Here is a 21,923-nt window from a genome sequence, read left to right as displayed (position 1 = left end):
TCCTCCCACCTCCCATCGATAGAACAATTGGAGCGATGGGCCACCAATGCGTTTCGTTTGCTATAAACTGACGCGGGGAAAAGCTTCCATTAACAGATGTTTTTTTGCCGATTTTTGTCGGGAACGAAGATCGTTCAAATTTTACTACCACGCGTTTGGGTTTTTTTTTATTCTTTCTTTTCTGATGTGCCGAGGACATTTGGGCCATTACAAGTAGCAAATACGATACTCCCAAACAAGCCAAACAAGGGCGGATTCGCGAGCAAACATTTGGAACGGGACAAGTAACCCGAGCACAGATTCACGGAACTCTTTTTTTTCCAGTGTGACAAATGTCAATGTTAGTTTCGTGGTATAAATTCTGAAGTTTACTGTCACGGGACTCCACTGAATTGACTGATGTTTCTCAGAACAGTAGTTTTTGTTCTATGTTAGCACTCTTTTTCCAAATACGACCGTTCCGTTTGTCTGTGGTCAATAGTTTGTAGTTTTAACAACCGATTGCTGTACGAAGACACGCCGGCGACGAATGACGAATGATCTTTCTTCTGCCTGTGGATGGAATTTTGTCGCTTTTGTGCATTCAAAGATAAGTAGTTTTTTTTTTGATTCGGGAAATGAAAGAACTAGTCGTATCAGGCAAACCGGACATGATTACAGCAGGAACTAACGGTTCTTGGGTCCTCGGTATTTTGTCGAAGTCTTCCTTGTACAATTACCAGCAATCTAAGAACTAATGTCATGTCTCACTATTCGCCTGTCTTTCTATTGCACGAAGTTCTGGGGTGTGAATGACTACAAATTCAATATTCAATGTACTGTCCATTGCTATCTTTCTGACAATTCACGGATTCGCTTTTTTTGAAAAATTTGGTCAGTCAGATACCAGATGTCAGCCATCGACCGAAACAAACAGTAATCGGAAGAAGCAATGTCTGAGCTATATGGCGGGTGGGATCGGACTTCTCATTTGAGCGTTTCAAAGTATGTTTTTATCAACTGTGCAACGTGTGGGCAATGGTTGTCGTGTTACAAATTTACTTTGCCAAGTCTCTATATGTATATGTATGGTGGTCGTTTTTCTTGCAATGCTCGGCTCAAACGCATCGATTGTCGTCGCTAGTGCTTCCCCGATATCCTTTCACTCGGTTTCAGCAACTCATGAGACACCACACCTAGCTGGTTTCACGATATATCGAGCATAACCTTCAGACCATGACCATATTCTGAACGACCGTTCGACGTCCCTTGGCTTCAATTCATACTGCACCTAATTATCTACCATTCGGATCATTCCTATTGCTTTTATACGTTGGCGAATGGCTGGGTAGCTGCGAGAGATTATGCATATTCCTTTTGCATTTGCGACGGGTCTTGATTCTTCGAATTCTTCATCTTCAATCTTTGATGGCGCTCCGGCTCGTCCTTTGTCTTATGAACAAAAAATTTCCACTTTTAAACCGTGCAAACCACTTCCGACACGTTCGCTCAGTTAGAGCATGCGCACATACATTTCCACCAAAATACGATGACTTTGAGTTTTTTTTTCATATTAAAACACAAAATTCGAAAACAAAGTATTGTTGTTTAGGCTCCAGCTAAATGACACATACTGATTCTGGAACCCTATGACAGTTACTTCCCAACGCATATTTTGAAAGGTAAACTGCACGAACTTATTAACCTATTTTTTTAGAGAACTTCGATAATTTTCTGGCCTTGAAAAGATTGTCGACCAGGAAATGAATGGGCTGATGAGTTGGCTAGAGCTGGTGCAACGAATGATTTCGTTGGTCCTGAACCAGCTTTACCACTTTTAACTAGTTGGATAAAGCACAAGATTCGTTCTTGGGCTGCATCCAAAGATACCAGCTACTGGCGCAGCTTGCAAACTTGCGCTCAGACAAAAGCATTTCTACCAGATTTAAATCTGAAAATGGCAAAGTGTCTACTGCATTTCTCCAAGCACCATTGCAGTATTCTGGTCAGGGCTCTGACTGGACATTGCAAACTCAATTATCACATGGCTACTATTCAACGTGCTGAGTATTATTCGTGTGAGGGGGGTACCGAATTTACTTCTGCTCGTACATACTGCGAGTCGTTCTGCATTCTTCCGGGAGTGGAAAATGGTGTCGCTTTCGTAAGATCTCTAAATCCTCTCGGGGGTTGGAGGTTTTATTAACAGCAGACTGTTCGGGACCTCGCAGAGGTTCAGATTTTACTTCTGCTTCCACTAAATGTGATCCTCAGCAGATTGTTCAGCATCCCTTAGGGGTGCAGAATTTACTTCTGCTTATACCATCTCCTTTCAATCCTTCCCTCTTATATATCGGAAAAATGATGCTAAAAACAAATTGATGGCAAGGCACAAATCTCCAAATATCAAGGGGAACGTGCCATTTGAGCCAATTTGTTCTGATTCCTGATACTTTCCAACGCATATTTTGAAAGGTAAACTGCACGAACTTATTAACCTATTGTTTTAGAGAACTTCGATAATTTTCTGGCCTTGAAAAGATTGTCGACCAGGCCACGTTGTAACGTCGGCAAGTCCCCAGTCTGGGAAATAAAATAACATTCTTTATTTCGAGATTAAATTTCATTCATCAATGTATCCGTGTTAAAGAGCAATACAAATTGTTCTGACGGCGTTCCAACATTTCTACTCCAATTGTATACAAGATATTCTCCTTAGAACCAAAAGACGCTTCAATCTCAGGACGGATCCCAACGTTAGATGAAAATTTCCTTTTTTTTAATTTGAGCACAGAAAATAGTCGCTAGGGGCTAAATCAAGCGAATATGGTGGATGCGATAGAATTTCAATTCATGGCATTTAGCCATCGTAACGATAAGTTGTTTTGAGTTAGCAGCGAGAAAACGCGTCAACCATTTTTTTCATATTCAAGCACTCATGCAGAATTGTGAACAAACTTCCTGTTGATATATTTACGATGTCGGGAATTTTATGTATTCCTATTTTGCTGCCTAAAACGCCCGGCGGTTAAAGTTTGAAAACGGGTGACCTTCCGGATTTTCTTCCTTTGGTTCGATTTGGCTCTAATTTTTCATAGGTTTTTTTGTTACCGATTTATGATATTCGATAGTCGCTTTTTCTCCCATATAATCGATTGGCACCGTACTGTACGTATTGTAAGGCAAATCAGAATTTTAATACCCACGAAGGTCATTCAATATGTCCTTATACAAAAGTATAGACTACAGACAAAAAAAAGTTACAATGGTTTCTTATATGCTATACATTATTTCTACGATTTGGTTTCAATTTTTCTTTTATTTGTTTCCTGGACATAGTTAGATTTTTTGGCAGTTTTCGTTATGAAAGCGCATCATTTGATTAACAGGATTATTTTTAGCATAATTTGTAATATTTTATTGGGCATAATTGGGTCATTATAACTATTATTAATCACAGCACTTGCTGCTCCTATTGATGATACTGCTCCACCACCACGTTATTGCTGCATAAATTTCGAATACATCAACACTATTGATCCACTTATCAACAACCCTACGCGCACTGAAAGAAAGATTCAGTCTTTGTTCTTCGGCGAATTTATTCATCATGTATTCTGTAAATGATTGAGATATAACGGCTATGAAAATTCATTTCCCAAATATCTTCTGTTCGAGAATCATATCAGATATATTAAATATGCGAACTTTTTTCTTGAATATTATCGAGAAGAATGTTTGCTAGTGAACTTTTCACAATTTGATTTTTTTGCCATGTGAAATCAGTTTCAGTGAGAATTGCGTTTGAAAAAATCAGTACTGAACTTCTCAGCACTGAGTTTTCTGATTGATGATTTTTTTTTGTGTGAAAATCACTTGTGAAAAATTTCAGTTACGATTTTCGAAATTTTGATTTTCACCCAACACTGGTCTGAAATACCAAAAACTATATTTTACAGCAATGGAATTGCACAAGGAAGGAATACTAAACCGGTACTGTTTTTCATATTCTCTAATGTTATACCTTTCGAAACCAATCTTTTCAACTTTTCTCCCACTACTTAAACATCCGAAATTTGCAGTGTGACCGAACGAAAACTCTAGCTCTGGTTAAATAGAATCAAATTGAAAAAGTCCGGAAATTTCACCGACTGCACCTAATTATTTTATACACTGACCCTTTCCCACATGGCTGATGTACGTGCTATCTCTGGTTGTCTACTATAGGGCCATCAATCTGAGTCGAATCTGTCTCGAAAACATCTCAACTGAGTTTATATATTTTCTCGCTCATTTCCTGCCTTCATCGTCTAGTTTCCTTCCGGCTAAGATTGAAAAACTAATTCTCTAAATCTAAATCAGTCATTAAACTATGGCAGTGTCGTCAACATCGTCACCATAGATTATTGTCAGTGAACTATTTACTGAACGAAAACACAAAATACTCCTTTTTGTAAGCGGTATTTTATTTGTTTTCTCAATATTTTAACTAAGCGGAACTAATCTAGCTGAAGGAATGGAATGTTCTGTTCTATTTCAAGCGTTCAAGTGTGGATCTTAATTCCTTCAAGCTGACCCAAAACACGAGTTGAATCGTTTTCGGATCTCGTTATAATATATAAGAAAGAATCGAAATTTCCCATTTTTCTTGAGGCAACAATGCCCTTTGTGATGAGCATTCGTCAGCAATCGAAGGAACGCACATGGTCGGTGCTGGCTGCCGTGAATTTAAGCTGTCAACTAAAGGAAAACACTCCGATTCGAGATTTCTTCTTGTTCATCTATTCGTCAACACAGACACCGACGAGATCAACTTTGCTCTAGTTAGTTAGTTTTTTTTTCGTTTCAGAATGATAATTGTGAGCCAAACTATTTTTAAATCGAATTGTTCGCCTGTCCGACAACAGTCCGACGATTATCACCGCCAAATACGGAGCCATCCACTTATAACCTTGGCTATTGCAATGTATATGCCTTGTCAAAGAATGGACAGCCTTGGGTCAAGTCGAGCAATAGATTCTTTTTGATGGTGCTTTCTTTCGGGTTTGATGGGCAGAGAAGGCAGGTTGTTATCCCGTTTATGACTTCCTTATGATGGAAGCTGGCAAGTACGAAAGGATGTGAGGGATGAGGATGTTGAGGATTCGTATTTTTTTATGTTATTTTTTTGTATTTAAGATCCAATGGGTAGCCAGACTAGAAGCTTACTGTGAAGCCTGCGAAGACTGAAATGAGTCTTGAATTAAACTATCACTTGAAATCGGCCAGGAACGTCTTCTAAAATATGTGATATTTAACATTTTACATCACTTATCACTTTTTATTCGTAGGAAACGTTTCCAGGAAATTCTGGAAAAAAAATTTTGTATCTATCGAAATAAGTGATAATCAGATTGTTCCAAACCAGGAATATAAAACAGGTGAGGTAGAATTACACTACAATCCATACAGCTTTTGATTGCAACAATTGGCCAAATATAGTCGTGATGAAAAGTGTCAAATGTCATATTCTTGTTTTTTTTGTTAATGTTTTGTTAATGATTTAAAGAAATGAAATTACGGTTTTATCAGCAACTAAAAAATAAAACAGATTGGAAAAAGTCCGACCAACGCAACAGCGAAATTAAAATCTGCGAAAAAGTTACCACAAAGACGCGACTAGAGACCATAACTTTTTACTAGTCATTGATTTGTTGGTCTAATTTATTTACAGCTTCTGTCACCAAACAAAATGTTCCACAAGCAGTGTGGGTTTAGTCTAAAAACCGATGTCATCGGATAGGAGGAAGCTCCGGTTCAAGTAACTTTTTCGCAGATTTTCATTTCGAAGTTTCATTTGACAGTATTTTTTCAATCGGCTTTTCTCGTTAGATATTGATAAAACCCTAAAATTTGTCCCGTTAGAAGCGGATACTGATAGAAAAACCGCGATAATATGTGATATTTGATATATTTCATAAGTTATCTCTGTCTTATTCGTAGAAAACGTTTCCAGCAAATTCCGGTAAAACAGTTTTATATCTATAAAAATAAGCATTAGTCAGAGAGTGTCAAGTCAGGAAAATAAAACTGGTGAGCTCCCGTGGTGAACACGGGAAAAACAGATTGGGAGTAGACTGACAAATGAAACTGCGACATGAACATTTGCGAAAATATTACCCCAGAGTTGGGATTTGAATCCATAATCTTCTTCTATCCGGAGAAATTATTTTTCCTGCTAAACCACACTGCATAAGTTTCTTTCTAATCTATTCTCGTTAAGAACGAAAAAAAACCTCTTATTTGTTTCGTTAGAAGCGGATATTGAAAAAACTGCAACAATGTGTGATATTCGACTTGTTTCATCCCGACTACATTTGGTCACGTCTTGCAATTAAGAACTATGTGGATTACAGTGCAAGCAAAATTCTATCTCACTCGTTTCATGTTCCTGACATGACACTCTCTGACTAACGCTTATTTTGATAGATACAAAGCTCTTTTACCGGAAAACGCTTGAAAACCCCACAAATAAAAAGTAATAAGTGATAAAAAAAAAATCTCAAGAAGAAAATGTTTCTTTCAATATCCGCTTCTGACGAAACAAATAGTTTTTTTTTCCATTCCTAACGAGACAAACAGATTGGAAGAAAGACTGATAATATGTGGTTTAATTGGAGAAGTAATTTTCCCCGGATAAAAGAAAACTACGGGTTCGAGTCCCGCCTCAGCGGTAACTTTTTCACATATTTTCATGTCACAGTTTCATTCATTCAGTTTCATTTGCCAGTCTTTTCCCATCAGATTATGATGAAAAGTTTGATTCGTTAGAAGCGGATATTAGAATAAAAACCTCAAGAATATTTGAGATTTTTTTTATCAATTAATACTTTTTAGGGAAAACAGCTTTGTATCTACATAAGCGTTAGTCAGAGAGTGTCTCAGGTCAGGAACATGAAACGAGTGAGATAGTTCTTAATTGCAAGACGTGGCCGAATGTAGTCGTGATGAAGAATGACGAGTATCACACATTTTAGCAATTTTTTTTCAATATCTTCTTCTATCGAAACAAACATGAGTTTTTCCGTTCTTAACGAGAAGAACAGATGAAAAAACTGATGCAGTGTAGTTTACCAGGAAAAACAATTTCTCCGGATAGAAGAAAATTATAGGTTCGAGTCGCAACACTGAGGTAACTTTTTCGCAAATTTTTATGTCGCAGTTTCATTTGTCAGTCGACTCTCGATCTGTTTTTTTTCGTTAGATATTGATAAAAGGCTGAAATTTGATTCGTTAGAAGCAGATATTGGAAGGAAAATAGCAAGAATTTCGGAAATCTTCATCACGACTAAAGTCGGCCACATGTTACTGCTTCGATAAAAATTAGATAATTAGTCAAAAGTTTGTTTAACCAGGGTTTTAACATTTATAGTTTATCTTAGACACTGATATAAGCCTTCAACAAGACCAATACAAGAAGCCCCTTCACAAGATGGGAACAAATTTTCGAAACAAATTATGTTTATACATGGCAAGTTAAGATATCATTACGTTCACTTGCAAAATAAGTTATAAAACACCAAACGACATAATTAAGCTAATTGATAAACTCACGCTATCCAAAATTCGCAAGAAACCACAAAATTCAAACGATTGGATGATGATCATTGTCTAACATTCTGAAGAGTGAATCGATTCAATTATCATAGAATGAAGTATTGAACAAATGAACATTTCCCCGACGAAAAAGTATCTATAGTTAAAGAATTCAATTCTCGGAAAAGAAACTGAAAAATGTTCAACCTCAAGGGTACCAGAAATCTTGGAAAAACAGAACCGAATAATATTCAAAAACCCTTTCTCAGTTTTATGCTTAAACAGCTTATTCCGGACCATGCAACACAAATGGAGTTCGAATGGGTTATTAAAACAGCATTCCACTTAAAAACGATTCGCCCCCTTTATTGTACGAGCCAAAAATAGCACCACGACAAGACAAAGCCTTTCCTTGGCCTGCTTCCGGTGATTCACGCAGGCCGCTTTCTGACTCAACGGCGGTGGTGCAGTTATGAGAAACAACTTACGATGATTGATCCGTCTGTAAACCAATAGTGAAAAGACAAGACACATAAAAAAAAACAAGAATACAATTTATGATCCTTTTGCTATATGACGCCCACCCCTTGGATGGGAGGACTGGCTTCCCGAATCGGTACCTTCCGCGCGCGGCTACAACGAAAAGTGTGCTTGAAATGTTTACGTTTTAATTGATATGTTTTGTGTATTTTTACATGCTCGTTAATATTTCCCCCCTCTCCCCCACACATACAGAGATTTGTTCTCATCTAGTTCACCTTTCATTAGGACGGTCGAACCTCTTTTTTTCACACATAAAATTTGTACCATTTCATTAAACACCGGCTCCGTTTTCGGTTGCGTGGAACCGAAAGTGATGTTGTCTAATAATTAATAAATGAAGCATCAATTTGGAATGATTGATTCGAGAGCCGTCGAATCCGTTCAATACTGCATTATTGACGGGAAAAGGCAGAAGAACCTCGAGATCCAAACCAAACAAATAAACAACACTTCAGTTGTCGTTCGCTGGTGAGGAACGCGATGATGCTGCTGCTGCTGCCAATCTGTCCGGTGATTTGTTTCGTCTTCTTCAAGTGACTAGGGATGTCCGATTAACAATCGATTAATCGATGGTAACGACGGATTGTCGAATGAAATTTAATCGATTAGATTATTTTAAAATTTTGGGTTTTTTTTGGTTTGCGACCTTTGTTACTAGAAATAAAACCAGCAAATGTCCATTGGTATAAAGAAAGCTACTGAGAAACAGCTGAATAAATGAATGGAGCAAACAATGCAATTCATGTTCAATTTTGCTACAATCTGTCGCAATAAGGAGGAATTCTCCGGATCGAATGGAAACAACGGGCGAACTTTTTTTCCCCGTTGTTCTGAACGGTGCTCGTGTTTTGCGCATGTGCCTAACGAAACGCATTCCATCTTATGTGATCTTCGAATTCGACAGAGGGTGGTTATATAGATCACTGGTTACATATGAAAGCCAGCAGGCCACGTGTCACTTTTTTTTACACAAACTACAAGTAACCCCAGTGCTTCGAAGATAAAAACAAAGAACAATCAAACACTCTCATCAACTGAACTATCATCCACTAGTAATATACAACAAAATGGAAACGAGACAGAGGATCTTAACAACAGTGATGCCAATGACTACAACAATTGATTCATCCTTAAGAAAAAGGGTCTATGCGATAGACGCAGCAAGAAATAATACAACAGTGACTTAGTTTTTAAATAGAAACATAAATTACATGTATTGAAATATATGCCATAGTGACATAAACTTATTTTGACGTGAATATGTCTTACTTTACTATGGGGCACCTTCTCGAGATTCGCCCCTGTAAAATCATGTGTAAAACTTAATCGTGAATATTTTGAGTTGTACTAAACGCAACAACATGATTTTTTCTCTATGCCATCAGAAATATGAACAGCAATTTATGGTTAACTTTTCAAGTGTGGGATAACCATAAAAGACTTCAAAAATTTAGTTCTCTCAAACTTCGGAAAAATGCGAAGAACTCATCACGCTTGCTTGCCTTTTTCGCACTCGGGCGACAGCTTAGAGGTAGTTTCAGGCCCGTTGTTCAACTGTACGAGTACAAAAGGTAAACTCAGGTCGAAGATCGATCAATTCTTCTTGTGAGTTAGACGGGACTAAACGTGCTGGTGAGAGCGTTCCACCAACAAGAACAATAACTCAGGTTGCGCTCTAATTTGCTTTTCGGATGTCGTCACCTTCAACCAACAACAGCAAAAACAGAGCTTCTGCGTAATGTAAAGCTACATTTGGAATGGATTCTAGAACTGGAATTTTGGAACTTAATTCCGAAGCTGGATTCTGGTCCACCGGAATTCTGAACTTAATTTAAGGTTTAGAATTTAGTTTCTGAATACAGTTCCATAATACAGGTTCAAAAAACTTAAAACTAAGACTCTGAAACTGAATCCTAGTTCCTAGATTTTGGAACTAGATTTTTGGAATTGGTTTATTAACGAGATTTTGGAACTGAATTTAGTGCTTTATGTTCGAAATTCGTATGCAGTTTACTGTATGTTTTACTCTCATTTGTGTGTTATTTGATTGGTAGAAAATTTTTATCGTCAATAAGTCATATTTTAGTATATATGTACCGTTACAATTCTGGAAGTAAAACAGTAATAGTAGCTAAATTCAGACAATCAATTACAGATATTCGTAGGTGTAAAGGAAGTATGTCAGTTTGACTTATTCGTATTTACGTCCTTCAGTTATGTCTCTGACATTACCCAGCCGACTTTTTTCATTGAGATTTTTCATTAGGGTTAATTTGGGTAGTTCGCAAAACAGCGCTTCAGTGCATACGTCGAACATTCGGCAAAACTCCAGAAACCGAATGTATCAGCAGTAATAAATTTGAATGTGATCATTGGTCAAATCTGAAAGAAATGTGCGGATAGAAAAACAGTTATTTGTCGCTTACGTCACTCACGCGATTATATCTCACGAACCGGAAGTGTTAGTCATATGATTTTCAAGCTTGATCAATGACCTAATAGTAGTTTTCAGATGATGATCAACAGTCTTAGGTTGAAATCGATTTTTCCATCAGCGAGAAAATTGAGCGTATTAAACAAAGTGTGGTTTGTCGGTTACATCACTTCTACGACTATATCTCCGGCATTGTAAACCATTTGATCTTCAAGCTTCCACAACCCTTCCAAACAGGCATAAACTTGTTTAAATCGTCTCAGCCATCTACGAGAAAATTGAGCGGAGAAAAAAAAGTGCGTTACGTGAACCGGAAATGACAACCATTTGAGAATCAAACTTGATCAATGATAGTAGCTCTCAAGTGAGCCTACGATTGTTGAAAACGGTTTGGCCGTCTCCAATAACACTGAGCGGAGAAAAAGTGTGGCTTGTCGGTTACGTCACTTCTGCGATAATATTTCCAGAAATCAGCAGTGATAGCCACTTCATCACCGAACTTGATCCACAAACCAATAGTAGCATTCAAACGACCATAAGCTTATTGAAATCGGTTTAACCATATCCGAGAAAATTGAGCGGAGAAAAAAAGTTTGATTTGCCGGTTACGTCATTTATACTATTATAATTCCAGAGCCTGAAGCGACAACCATTCGATCTTCAACGATTTTGTTTTAGGCTGTGTTAAGACGTAAAGCCGCCTTGAGCTACGGGACTGTAAGTGAATACCGTAGTGGCTAAGTAGAGCGAAGTATGCTTAGTTTCGTCCAATCAATTGGACTTTCTCTTCATGTGTTTTCATATGCAGGGTAGTTTATTTGGTAAAACAATTTCCCCGGTTAGGAGTTAGCTACGGGTTCGAGTCCCGTCTCTGTGGTAACATTTTCGCGGTTTTCATTACATCATTGTGTTCACATGTCGGTTTTCCAATCTGTTTCTCCGTTAGATACTGATCGCATTCGATCTTGATCCACAACCCAAGAGTAGCTTTCAAGTGAGCACATGCTTGTTGCAAAAGTTTCAGCTAATTATTTAAAAAGTGCACATACAGACATTTTCCGATCTCGTCGAGCTGAGTCGAATGATATAAAACACTAGGGGAGTTGATTTTCTCAGCAAATCTGCATTCTTTCTATAGAGAAAGGCTAAAAAACTCGATCGTGAAAACGCCGACATCGTCCCGAAGATATGCTAAGGAGCAACGGGTAATCATCGGGCTGCGTCCATTTCCTCAAACACATTAATATCCAAGTGTAATGTGTTATTCACCATCTCGATGGCAACTAATTAGATCTCTGTAGTTTTCAGACATTTTGTTTACCTCGCTTTTCACAATATTAACTTTTTTTCATTCTCTTTCGTAACATCACCATCACCGCCCACGGAAGACCGCTCCAGTCGATGTCCAGCATGCGGGCCACCCGCCGGGCCTTCGTAGCCTGGGGGTGTTTCCTGCGGACCCGCACGAACCGAAGGAAGCGGTCATAGATATTCAGCAACGCCATCTGGAAGACTCATGCAATATTCAATTCACCGACCACCGACCGATCGCCAGCTGAAAGCTGGATTTTCGAAAAGCCGGGACGACATAATCTAATGATACTTTTCTAGTTTTGAGTTAGTCGTTAATTAAAATAAAAAAATAAATACCCTTGGCATCTTAGAGCTTAAGCAGTGTGCCTAAAAATATATTATATTATTGAATAAAAAAAATATTCGTGTTTTTCTTTACTCTTTTGTTCTAACAACTAACGAGACACAATGTAACCGTGGATCGTAATTGAAACGCAGTCGTAAGTTTCGTGTACGATTCGTCAGAGGTTCGAAACTCGAGGATTTTAATTAAAAAGTGAGTTAATTGGTAGTTATAACTGAACATTGTTGTCGAATTAGCATAGAAACAACGCCATTAGGTGAATATATAAATGAATTATAATACACTCGATTAATTAATTAATTATGAACGAATAATTAATCGAACTGTGATTAGTTCGGAAAAATCCGAACAATTAGACATCCCTAAAAGCGACGGTGAAAATGACATTTCACTTTGGTTTCGTTAGCTGTATTTATGTGTGCGTACATACGCCTATGCATGTATGTCACTCAGTTAATAAAATTGATCTATTCTATCTTCGGCCCTGTCTGTCGTGCCGTTCTCGGTCTGTCCCCGGAGAAATGCTGCCCGGGTGCCGGAGTAAGTTATTGTTTTTGATTTAATTCGTTCCGACATTCAGCGGGTGACACTTTTATAAACCTCAAAATCGGGTCGCTTCGGATGGTAAGAAAAAAAAAAAAAGAAAACACGGTAGAAATTCCACGGAATTCCATTTTTGAATGGGTCATAAATTTCGGTCGATTTGGTCCGGGTCTCACTTCGGTTTTTCTTTTATTCTGCTATGTATTTTATTATAAATTTGTTTAGACTAATAGTTCTTCGGAAGACTAGTTTTATGGGGTGCGAAAATTTAACACAACCAGATCAGAGAATGATTCATTTGCAGGAACCCCTTCTTATCTGACGGTGGGTATATATTTTAAAAACAATTTCGTTTGACGTCGGCATAATTAGTAATTGCGCTGAATTTTTCAACTCCAGACTGAACCTTTCTCCGACGAACGCTGCTACTGCTGCTGCTGCTGCTGCTCGGACTGAGCCCTAACGAGATGCACATTCTTTTCTAATTTAAAGTGGTTACGAGTGCAACCAGCGATCTCATCTCCATATGAATTCTGCTGCTGCAAACGAATGCAATCAAAAATTCACGAACCTTTCGTACCTTCCCTGGGGGTGGAGGTGGGAGAAACACCGTTTCACGTGTCGAATGGACCCTGGATTCGACTGGGAGAACGACGACGGCACTGACGGAAACGATGTTATTGTTGTACACGAAGCCGACGGCGGGCGAACTCGGAGCGACCCGAGCGAGAAATCGTTTCATTTGATGACCCTTTTGCGCGGAAAGACGTCGACACAATGCATGAAGAGTTTTCTAAATATTTAACTAGATTTTCACCGTCTCTAACCTTGGCATAGGGTTAATGCTACTGGAGCGGCTTCGATGCTACAAAAACTTCTGTTGCTCTTCACTTCCATCTGAACGAGCAGAAGATACTATGACTATTGTTTTCTTGAAAAATTCGAAATCTGAGCGAAGTGGAGATTGCAGGAAAACCCATCGCCAACCCTCTAGCGTTCATTGACACACTACAAAGTAGTTAGAATTGTTTTATATAAAACACATATCCGAAGTGCCTTTCGTGAAGCTAGAAGTCACATTTTTATGTTGAAGCTACAAGGAATTGTGTCGCAGCAATGCGAGAACAGCGCGATTAAATTACACTCGGATTTATGTAAAATGGCTCTACTAACTGACAACAGAGAACATAACGATGCTTCAAAGATTCATTAAACGTCTGTCAAACTATGAAATTGTAACATTTTGAAATTTTGACTACTTAACGGAAGGCCACCGACTCAATGAAGTTTTCATATTTAAGGTGGAATTGACTTGGAACTTTGATAAATTCAACTTAATTTTCGGATAGCATTCGCGCCCGATTTACATTGATCGTTAGAAGTCGAACTGCTAGGTGACAATGGCAATTCCATCTGGGGGAAAACGAAGTAAGTTTCGTTTGATCACAAGTACCGGAATCGGAAACTTCGAACGGATAATGTCAAAATCAGTTTGTTTTACCATGAACAAACAAGATCCGGAATGTTTTTTACTTGCAGTTTCTAAAAGTTTCTACGAAAACTGGAACCGCAGGTCAAAATAAATTTGATATTCTTCTTCGGAATTATAAGACCTTCTATTCGAATCTAAGTTTGTGAAAGTCGCTGTAGCCATCTATGAAAAATCAGAGTAAATTCTACTCTAGAGTTTTTGCTCATAATTCCTGGTACTTCCAAAACCGAAAAACGGGAACTGGTATAACCCGTATTGAGTTTATTCGGTCTTTAATTGAAAAGTTCTACAAACTATAAAATATGACCCAGTTTTAAAGAATTTTATGACAAAAACAAACCCTCTTGAAATTGAAATTTTTACACTAATCACCTTGCAATTCCAGAACCGGAAGTCGGATCCAAACAAATTTCAGAAATTTATCAAGGAATCGTTAGTTCTTTTATTGAAATCCAAGCGTATGAACATCGATTCAGTGGGTGTCTGAGAAATTGAGGGTAATTTTTTTGTTATTATTTAAACATTTTACTCCGTTGCTCCGGAACCGGAGGTCGAATGCGAATAAAACTCAAAAGCATACAATGGAAATCTATGATATTTGATTTCAATTTAAATGTATGAAATCCGATTCGCCTGTCTTGGAGAAAACCGAGAAAACTTTTTTTAAAATTATTTTAAACATTTTACCCCGTTATTCCGGAATCGATACACTGAGGTCTCTTTCTATGCGGGGAAATCTGCATAAAAAACCGCGTAACTTCGGAAATTCGCGTAAAAAAAACGCGTGACTTCAGAAATCTGCGTAAAATAAACCTTCAAACTAAAGAAAAAAAAATTTTGATGCCAAATATTTTAGAAATGCATGAAACGTCCAGATCTGGTGTAATCAAAACAATTTTTTTTGTAAAAATCGATTTTGGAACATAGAAAAATTTTGAGATTTCCGAAATCGAAAAAAATTTTTTGATGCCAAAAAAACCGTGTAACTTTGGAAATCCGCGTATAAAAAAACCGCGTAACTTTGGAAATCCGCGTGAAAAACGCGTAAAAAGAGACCCCAGTATAGTCGGATCCGCATAAAGGATTTTATTTGATTAATCCATTGATCTCTGAGAGTGAGAAACTTGTACGACGTTTTGCGAAAAATAATATAACCAGCTTTATGAAAATCTTTAGAATCGTAAAATGTTACATGCGGCAAAACACGGTTCACCAAAATGAGTATAATAGAGAAACAAAACAACAACCAGAAAGTCGCCACTTTGTTTGGTTCGGCAAGTCAGTAAAAAACGCGAGGTGGCATTAGTGTTTCAACACAAACTGATGAGTCGAAGACGAAACGTAAAAGGAAAATGACCTTACGATTAGTAGATCGTGTTAATTGATGGTCAAGCAAATTCATTACCGTTACACTCAATTTTCGGATTTTCAGAAGATCATCAATTTATGACGTGAAGACGAATCCGACTTTCACCTTCTTAAATTCAAAGCAATGATCTTATAAATCCTATTGAATTTGATCGTGATTTGACATCCGGTTCCGGAATTATGGGGGTAAAAATTGCAAATCATAATATGAAGATTAACGCAAAAAGGCGCGAAATCATCTAGACTGAAATCGATTGAGCGTTCTAAGAAAATATACTCGGATAATACTTTTTCAAGAATCAATACTGTAACCGAAAATATCAAATTGAAAAAACATTATTATTAGAAAATTTCACTTGAGCTTACATCTGTAACTTGTCGAATCGGCGTATTTCATTAACAAAAGATGTTATTTACATTTCCTGTCTAATTATCTCGGGAACAACTACTACTAGGAGAAAGTGAGTTGAGTGAATCAATTTGTTCATCAGAAACAAGCTGTAACTTCTTTACTTTTTAATTCACACTAATCAAATTAACAAAACAATGTAGATTTTGGATTTTAGTTTAAAACAAAATTGAAAAAAAAAACAACATTTAAAGAGACGGGTATAGCGTGACGACCTTTAACGTCAGTCCATCTGGGTTCAATTCCCAACCCCTCACATCGAGTCAAAAAAATTTTTTCTAATCTGAAAGGCGAAGAATCCTCTATAATCCAAGCAGAAAAACATTGGAAGAGACTTTTTTTATTTGATCTTTCTAGTTGATTTTTTAATTCTGGAAAAAAAGATCGATTTTTTCAGTGTTATATTTGTTTAGAGTGTTAAATTGATTTCTAAGAGAACCGATTAGAAGAATGATGGCGTAATTCAACAATAATCTGAGTTTTTGTCAGCATATTTCGAGAACGGCTACTTCTAGCAGAAAGGTTGCAAAGATTATAAGATTATAAGATATTGCTTTTGGCATGGAAAATCACTTTCAAGTACTTAATTGACTATTTTTCATCAGGATAAATAAATTCTTGGAATAAAAAATAAACATTGTTTCAGCTCTATTTTACAAAAGACACGAATCGCATGAACGTCAGGGTACAAGTTGAAAAAAAAATTTGAAAAAAAATCAAGAGACGTGTTCTTTTAAATTGATTTTTTTCGGAAATTGGCCGATTTCAGCGAACTTAGATTTAAATGAAAGGCCTTATGGTTCCATACAAAGAACTGGAATCTTATTCCGATCCGATTTCCGGTTCCGGAATTATTGCATTATAAATGCAAAAAAAAAAAAGAAAACATGGACACTTACTTTTCTCGAAGATTGTTGAACCGATTACCACAAGCTTAGTGTCAAATAAAGGGCTTAGGATTCCATTGAAAATTTCTGAATTTTACTGAGATCCAACTTCCAGTTCCGAAGTTACAGGATAATAAACGCAAAAGACTTAGTTTCAAAAGTGATTACGACAGCATTTTTTCTACCAGCAACACTTTCCTAATTTCTTTTGCGTTTCGTCTTAGACTCGTCAGTGCAGGACAGTTTTTGTTGAACTGTTATGCCACCTACCATTTCTATATAACTCACTTTAACTTGCCAAAATCAAATAATTTAACCTAGTAAATTTTTGTATTTTATTGTACGGAAAAGTTCGCATCTATAACAATCAGATTGTTTTGGATCGCAACTCATCTGAGTCTGTTGTTCCGAGCAAAATCCATAACCTGCTGAACTTCCCACGAAGCTGTGAAATTCATGAAACAAAATCAATGTTTCCAATTGAACAGCTTGCTTGCTTGCCTGTTTATCGGCTGGCTCCGCACATCAGTATCATTCCCGCTCTAGTTCCATGCATTTCAAAGGAGATGACACGATTTGGGATTATGGAAAACACAAATGTTCCGTTTCTAGCACATAAAAGAAAAACAAATACCTACCAACAACGGATTACCATAGCTCAGGATGACTGACCTGGTGCGAGAAAAGCAGACGAGTTCTACGAAGCCGAAATTGGATTTCGCTTGCTATCGTAAGGATATGTGACCGATTTTTCCTACGATACATTCCGACCATCGGGAAGGAAAACGGTGCAAGGTGACCTGTAGAGCGACATTGCAGCAGCCGCCGACGGTATCAGGGTAGGCTAGAGCAATTGTTACCAATTCGCAGCCGTCGTGTTGGTGTTCAGTCATGAATAATCAAACGGAGCAGGCAGCCTTAACCCAGATTGGTCCCCATTGGTAGCCAGAAACAGTGAAAGGGAGAATTTGGCGAGATAAGTGCCAATGCCGCCCACTCAATTATGCGGTATTGAACAACAGACAGCCTGCATATATGGGTGTGAAAATAAAAACGGAAGTCGGGGAAACCATACCACGGAGAACATAAATAAAACGCACTTTGGAGAAAGATTTCTTCTTGTAGCTCAGGCTCAAACAAGATAAATCTTCTCCATAACTGCTTTATCGCACCAGGATCATGCCAGTAACGGCCGATTATCGCCGGGGGAAAATCTTGCAGTTTTCCGTATAGAAAGCCTTGACGTGAGCCAAGATCGAGGTGAGAATTTTAATGCATTATTCATACCACACCAAGCTTCAGGATTTTGGCAGGAAAATGCGTCGCTTTTTCGTAAGCCCCACTTTACTAGCGTGTAGATTGACGGAAAAGTGGTTTTTATTCCAGTCGTCTTATAGCATGGAAATGCAGATGCTTTCAGATTTAGGACTGGTCTTGCATCACCGGGAGACGAGAAAAAAGAAAGAAATAACAAAAGAGCAGTTGACCCTGAAGAATTACAGTCATTGCCAGCGGAAGTACCGTATGCGTGATAATGTTTGTACCATTGAGTAATGTCAAAATTTTAGAATAAAAATCCGGATTCGATTTTTTTATTTACTCAAATGATCTCCACTGATTCACTTCTCTCCAAGTACGAGTCAATGTTTTTCCGAACCTTGCTCCAGTCAGGTTTTTATGACCAGCCAAAATAAATAAGCTTCGCATTGTTTCATTTCCTTTTTGCGAATTTTCAATTCCATTTGATTTTAGTATAAATAACCTACAACATCTAACTACGTCCATAGGCGAAAATTCCTAAGATCATGGGAGTATGTTCTGATACTATGGAAGTCCATAAGGAATGTTCCAAGCTCTAAGAACTATTTGGGATATTGAGCTTAGAGACTACAGGGATCTACACAAGCAATCAGCATCTTAAGGTATAACTTGTCAATATTGTGCACGGTCGTGGAGCTGCATAGTGTTTACTTCTGTATTTTTATCTGTTCCAGGAATGTTCTCAGTTGTCCAAGAACCTCTGTGAAAACAGGTTTTAAGATCTATAAGTGTTTAATGTTGTTCATATTCGTGGAATTATATACTGCTAGCTTGTCTACTTTAATCTGTCCCAGGCATGCTCGCAGTCGCTCAAGGATTTTAGTACAAAGATCTTAAGATCTACACGAGCAATTAGCAGCTTATGTATAATTTTTCAATGTTGTTCATAGTCGTACAGCTATATGTTGCTTACGTATCACCTTTGATCTATTTCAGACAGGTAGATCTAGAGACCCGAGCTCCAAGTAGTTTTTGGGTGACCTAGGGCAGTTACAACAAGCTTATGTATTGCATGTGGTATCATAAATCATGAACCGTAGTTCGTTGACGAATTTAGTAAGCCTGGTAGATCTTAAGACCTAGGCTCTAGATAGTTTTGAGATGACCTAGAGCATTTACAACAAGCTTAATAATTGCATATAGTATTACGAGTATAGACCGTAAACGATCAATTCGTTAATGATCTTTGTTAGGCTGGTAGATTATAAGGCACGAGCTCCATGTAGTTTTTGGATGGCCTAGAACATTCATATTAAGTCTATTAATTGCATGTAGTATCACGAGTATAGACCGCATATCAGAATCCCGCTATCGTCATCGATCACGGTTGTAGATTTTAAGGGCTAAACTACAGGTAGTTTTTGGATCGCCTAAAACATCCATAATGAGCGTACTTATTGCCTGTGGTTTCACAAGTACAGACTGTATACCATCGCTTTCGTCATAGGTAGATCTTAAAGACTAAACTCCAGGTAGTTTTTGGATGGCCAAGAACATTCACAATGAGTCTTTGAATTGCATGTTGTATAAACAGTACTACATACATGGAATGAGAAGTCCCGAGCCTAACAAAGAAAAAGTAGATATTTTAACGTGAAAACTATTTTATTCTTCAGTATAATATCCATCTAGAGCGACACACTTGACCCATCGGTCCTCAAACATTTTGATGCCCTTTGAAAAAAAGGTTTGTCAAGGCCTTCAAAGTAGGCTTCCGTTTCTGCAATGATCTCTGCATTCAACGAAAATTTCTTTCACTGGAGTAAACTTTCCAGGTTTGGAAATAGATAATAGTCGCTGGGGGCCAGGTCTGGAGAATACGGGGGGTGGTAGACCAATCCGTACCGCAAATCATTTATTTACACCGTTGCTTTTATGCATGAATGCGCTAATGCAACTTTTTTCATAGCTTGATGAAAACTAGAATTGGAACGTCTGACACACGATCAGCTGTTATTCAAACACTAGTGGATAGTGGATGGTAGTTCATGGATCACCTAGAACATTCACAATAAGTCTATTAATTGCATGTTGTATCACGAATAGAAGCCGTATAGAACTATCTCGCTTTTGTCATCGGTTACGCTGATAGATTTTAAGGCCTGAGCTGAGGGTAATTTTTGGGTGACCCAAAGTATCTGCAATAGGCCAATCAATTGCATGTAGTATAGACCGTGAATAGTAAGCTCGTGAATGCATTCGAAAATTTTTTTTGTTGCCAAATGTTTAAGAATTGCATGAAACGTCGAGATCTGGTGTCATCTTGAAAAAATTGTTCTGACCAATGAGCGACTTTGGGACTTCGATTTCAGCAATCTCCAAACAATTCTTAAACATTCGGCATCAGATTAAATGTTCGATTTCGTAAATTTCATGTAAATGATAAAATGTGCAAAAAATATGAAAAGTACTTCACTAGCTATTTTCAGAGACCGCATAATCAATTTTCTTAAACTCTGATTTAAATGAAAGTACATCTAGTCCCATAGTCTATTATTACATTTCATCCAGATACGACTGCTGGTTCCGGAGTAACGGTGTAAAATGTTCAGAACAATAAAAAAGGGCACTCGATTTTGTGAAAGACCGGTTCAACTAATTTTCACACGCTTATGTTCAAATGAATGGTTTTACAATTCTATAGAACTTTATCAAATTTTATCCGGACACAACTTTCGTGATTACAGGCTGATGAGTATAAAAATTTCATTTTCAGGAGCGTGTTTCTATACATGACACTGAAAAAGCATGCAAAATACTTTCAATTGGCCGTACAAAATTCTTCTTGATGACCAAATACATTGGTTTTGAAATACATTGGTTTTGGGTATACCGGAGCTTTGTGATCGTGTAGTTGATACCGGAAATCACTCCAATTTCACAGAAACGACTGATTTTTCACAAATTTATACTCAAATGAAAGATGTCATGTTCTCATAGACTGATGTTGACCTTTGTTCGGAAACGACTTCCGGATCTGCAACAGGCTGAAGTGTGTTCAAAATTTATACCGTCATGTAGAGAAAATTCATAAGAAAACAAAGAATTCCTATAACCTTGGCTTAAATTTTTTTTTAGAAATCGGAAAGGTTATGCTAGTGTATGTTCAAACAAAATTTGTTGTTTTTATTCAAGATTCAAATAAAAGTTTTTTTTAACAATCCCTTAATAATATTAAAAAGAATCATAAGTTATATGAGAAAGGCATCACTACACCAGTTGGTGGATTAAAACTGTTTTGTTTTTTTCATTAGTTTTATGCGAATTTTGAAACTTAGGCTGTTTTTGAATGCAAATTTTCAAAGTTATTGGATTTTTTCCGAACTTATGGCTTTTTTACACGTTATTCCAAATAAAATACGTAAAAAAGTCGCGTAAATCAATGTTTCAGTGTATGAGTGAAAGCTCGCGTGCATACAACGAAACCCAAAACATTGTATGCACAAGAAAAACCAACACCTTGCTTGCATGATGGTGCCAACATTACGGCGCATACGGTATTCAAGCTTTGGGTACGTACCTGTTTGCTAGCCTCCAGACATTCTGCTTCCAGACAAACTTCTTTTGTCAGATATTCGGGCAGCCGAGGCCAAAATATGACCAGCAGAATAATGGCAAGCAGCAGCAGCAGTGTCAACACGATTAGAGAGACGAAGGGTCGTTCGGACTTCCTGGATACTTCGTACGTCGTCAGCAGACGGTTGTAGGCAGCTGTG

The 21,923-nt window shown here is 37.6% G+C and overlaps 1 protein-coding gene across 4 annotated transcripts in view; it reads right to left on the bottom strand.

Moving 5' to 3' along the window:
- The window catches only part of LOC131426278 (protein gone early), a 140,863-nt gene that overhangs the window by 49,283 nt on the left and 69,657 nt on the right, over positions 1–21,923 (bottom strand). For all 4 annotated transcript variants that reach the window (XM_058588886.1, XM_058588883.1, XM_058588885.1 and 1 more), the window contains exon 4: positions 21,728–21,918. In XM_058588886.1, the coding sequence (XP_058444869.1) occupies positions 21,728–21,918 (191 nt within the window). The remainder of the gene's footprint in view (positions 1–21,727; positions 21,919–21,923) is intronic.

This window comes from Malaya genurostris, chromosome 1 (genome assembly GCF_030247185.1).
Source record: "Malaya genurostris strain Urasoe2022 chromosome 1, Malgen_1.1, whole genome shotgun sequence".
In the NCBI taxonomy this organism is placed as follows: Eukaryota; Metazoa; Arthropoda; class Insecta; order Diptera; family Culicidae; genus Malaya; species Malaya genurostris.
Note: the sequence above shows the minus strand (reverse complement) of the source record. Positions and strands in the feature narration are given on the sequence as shown.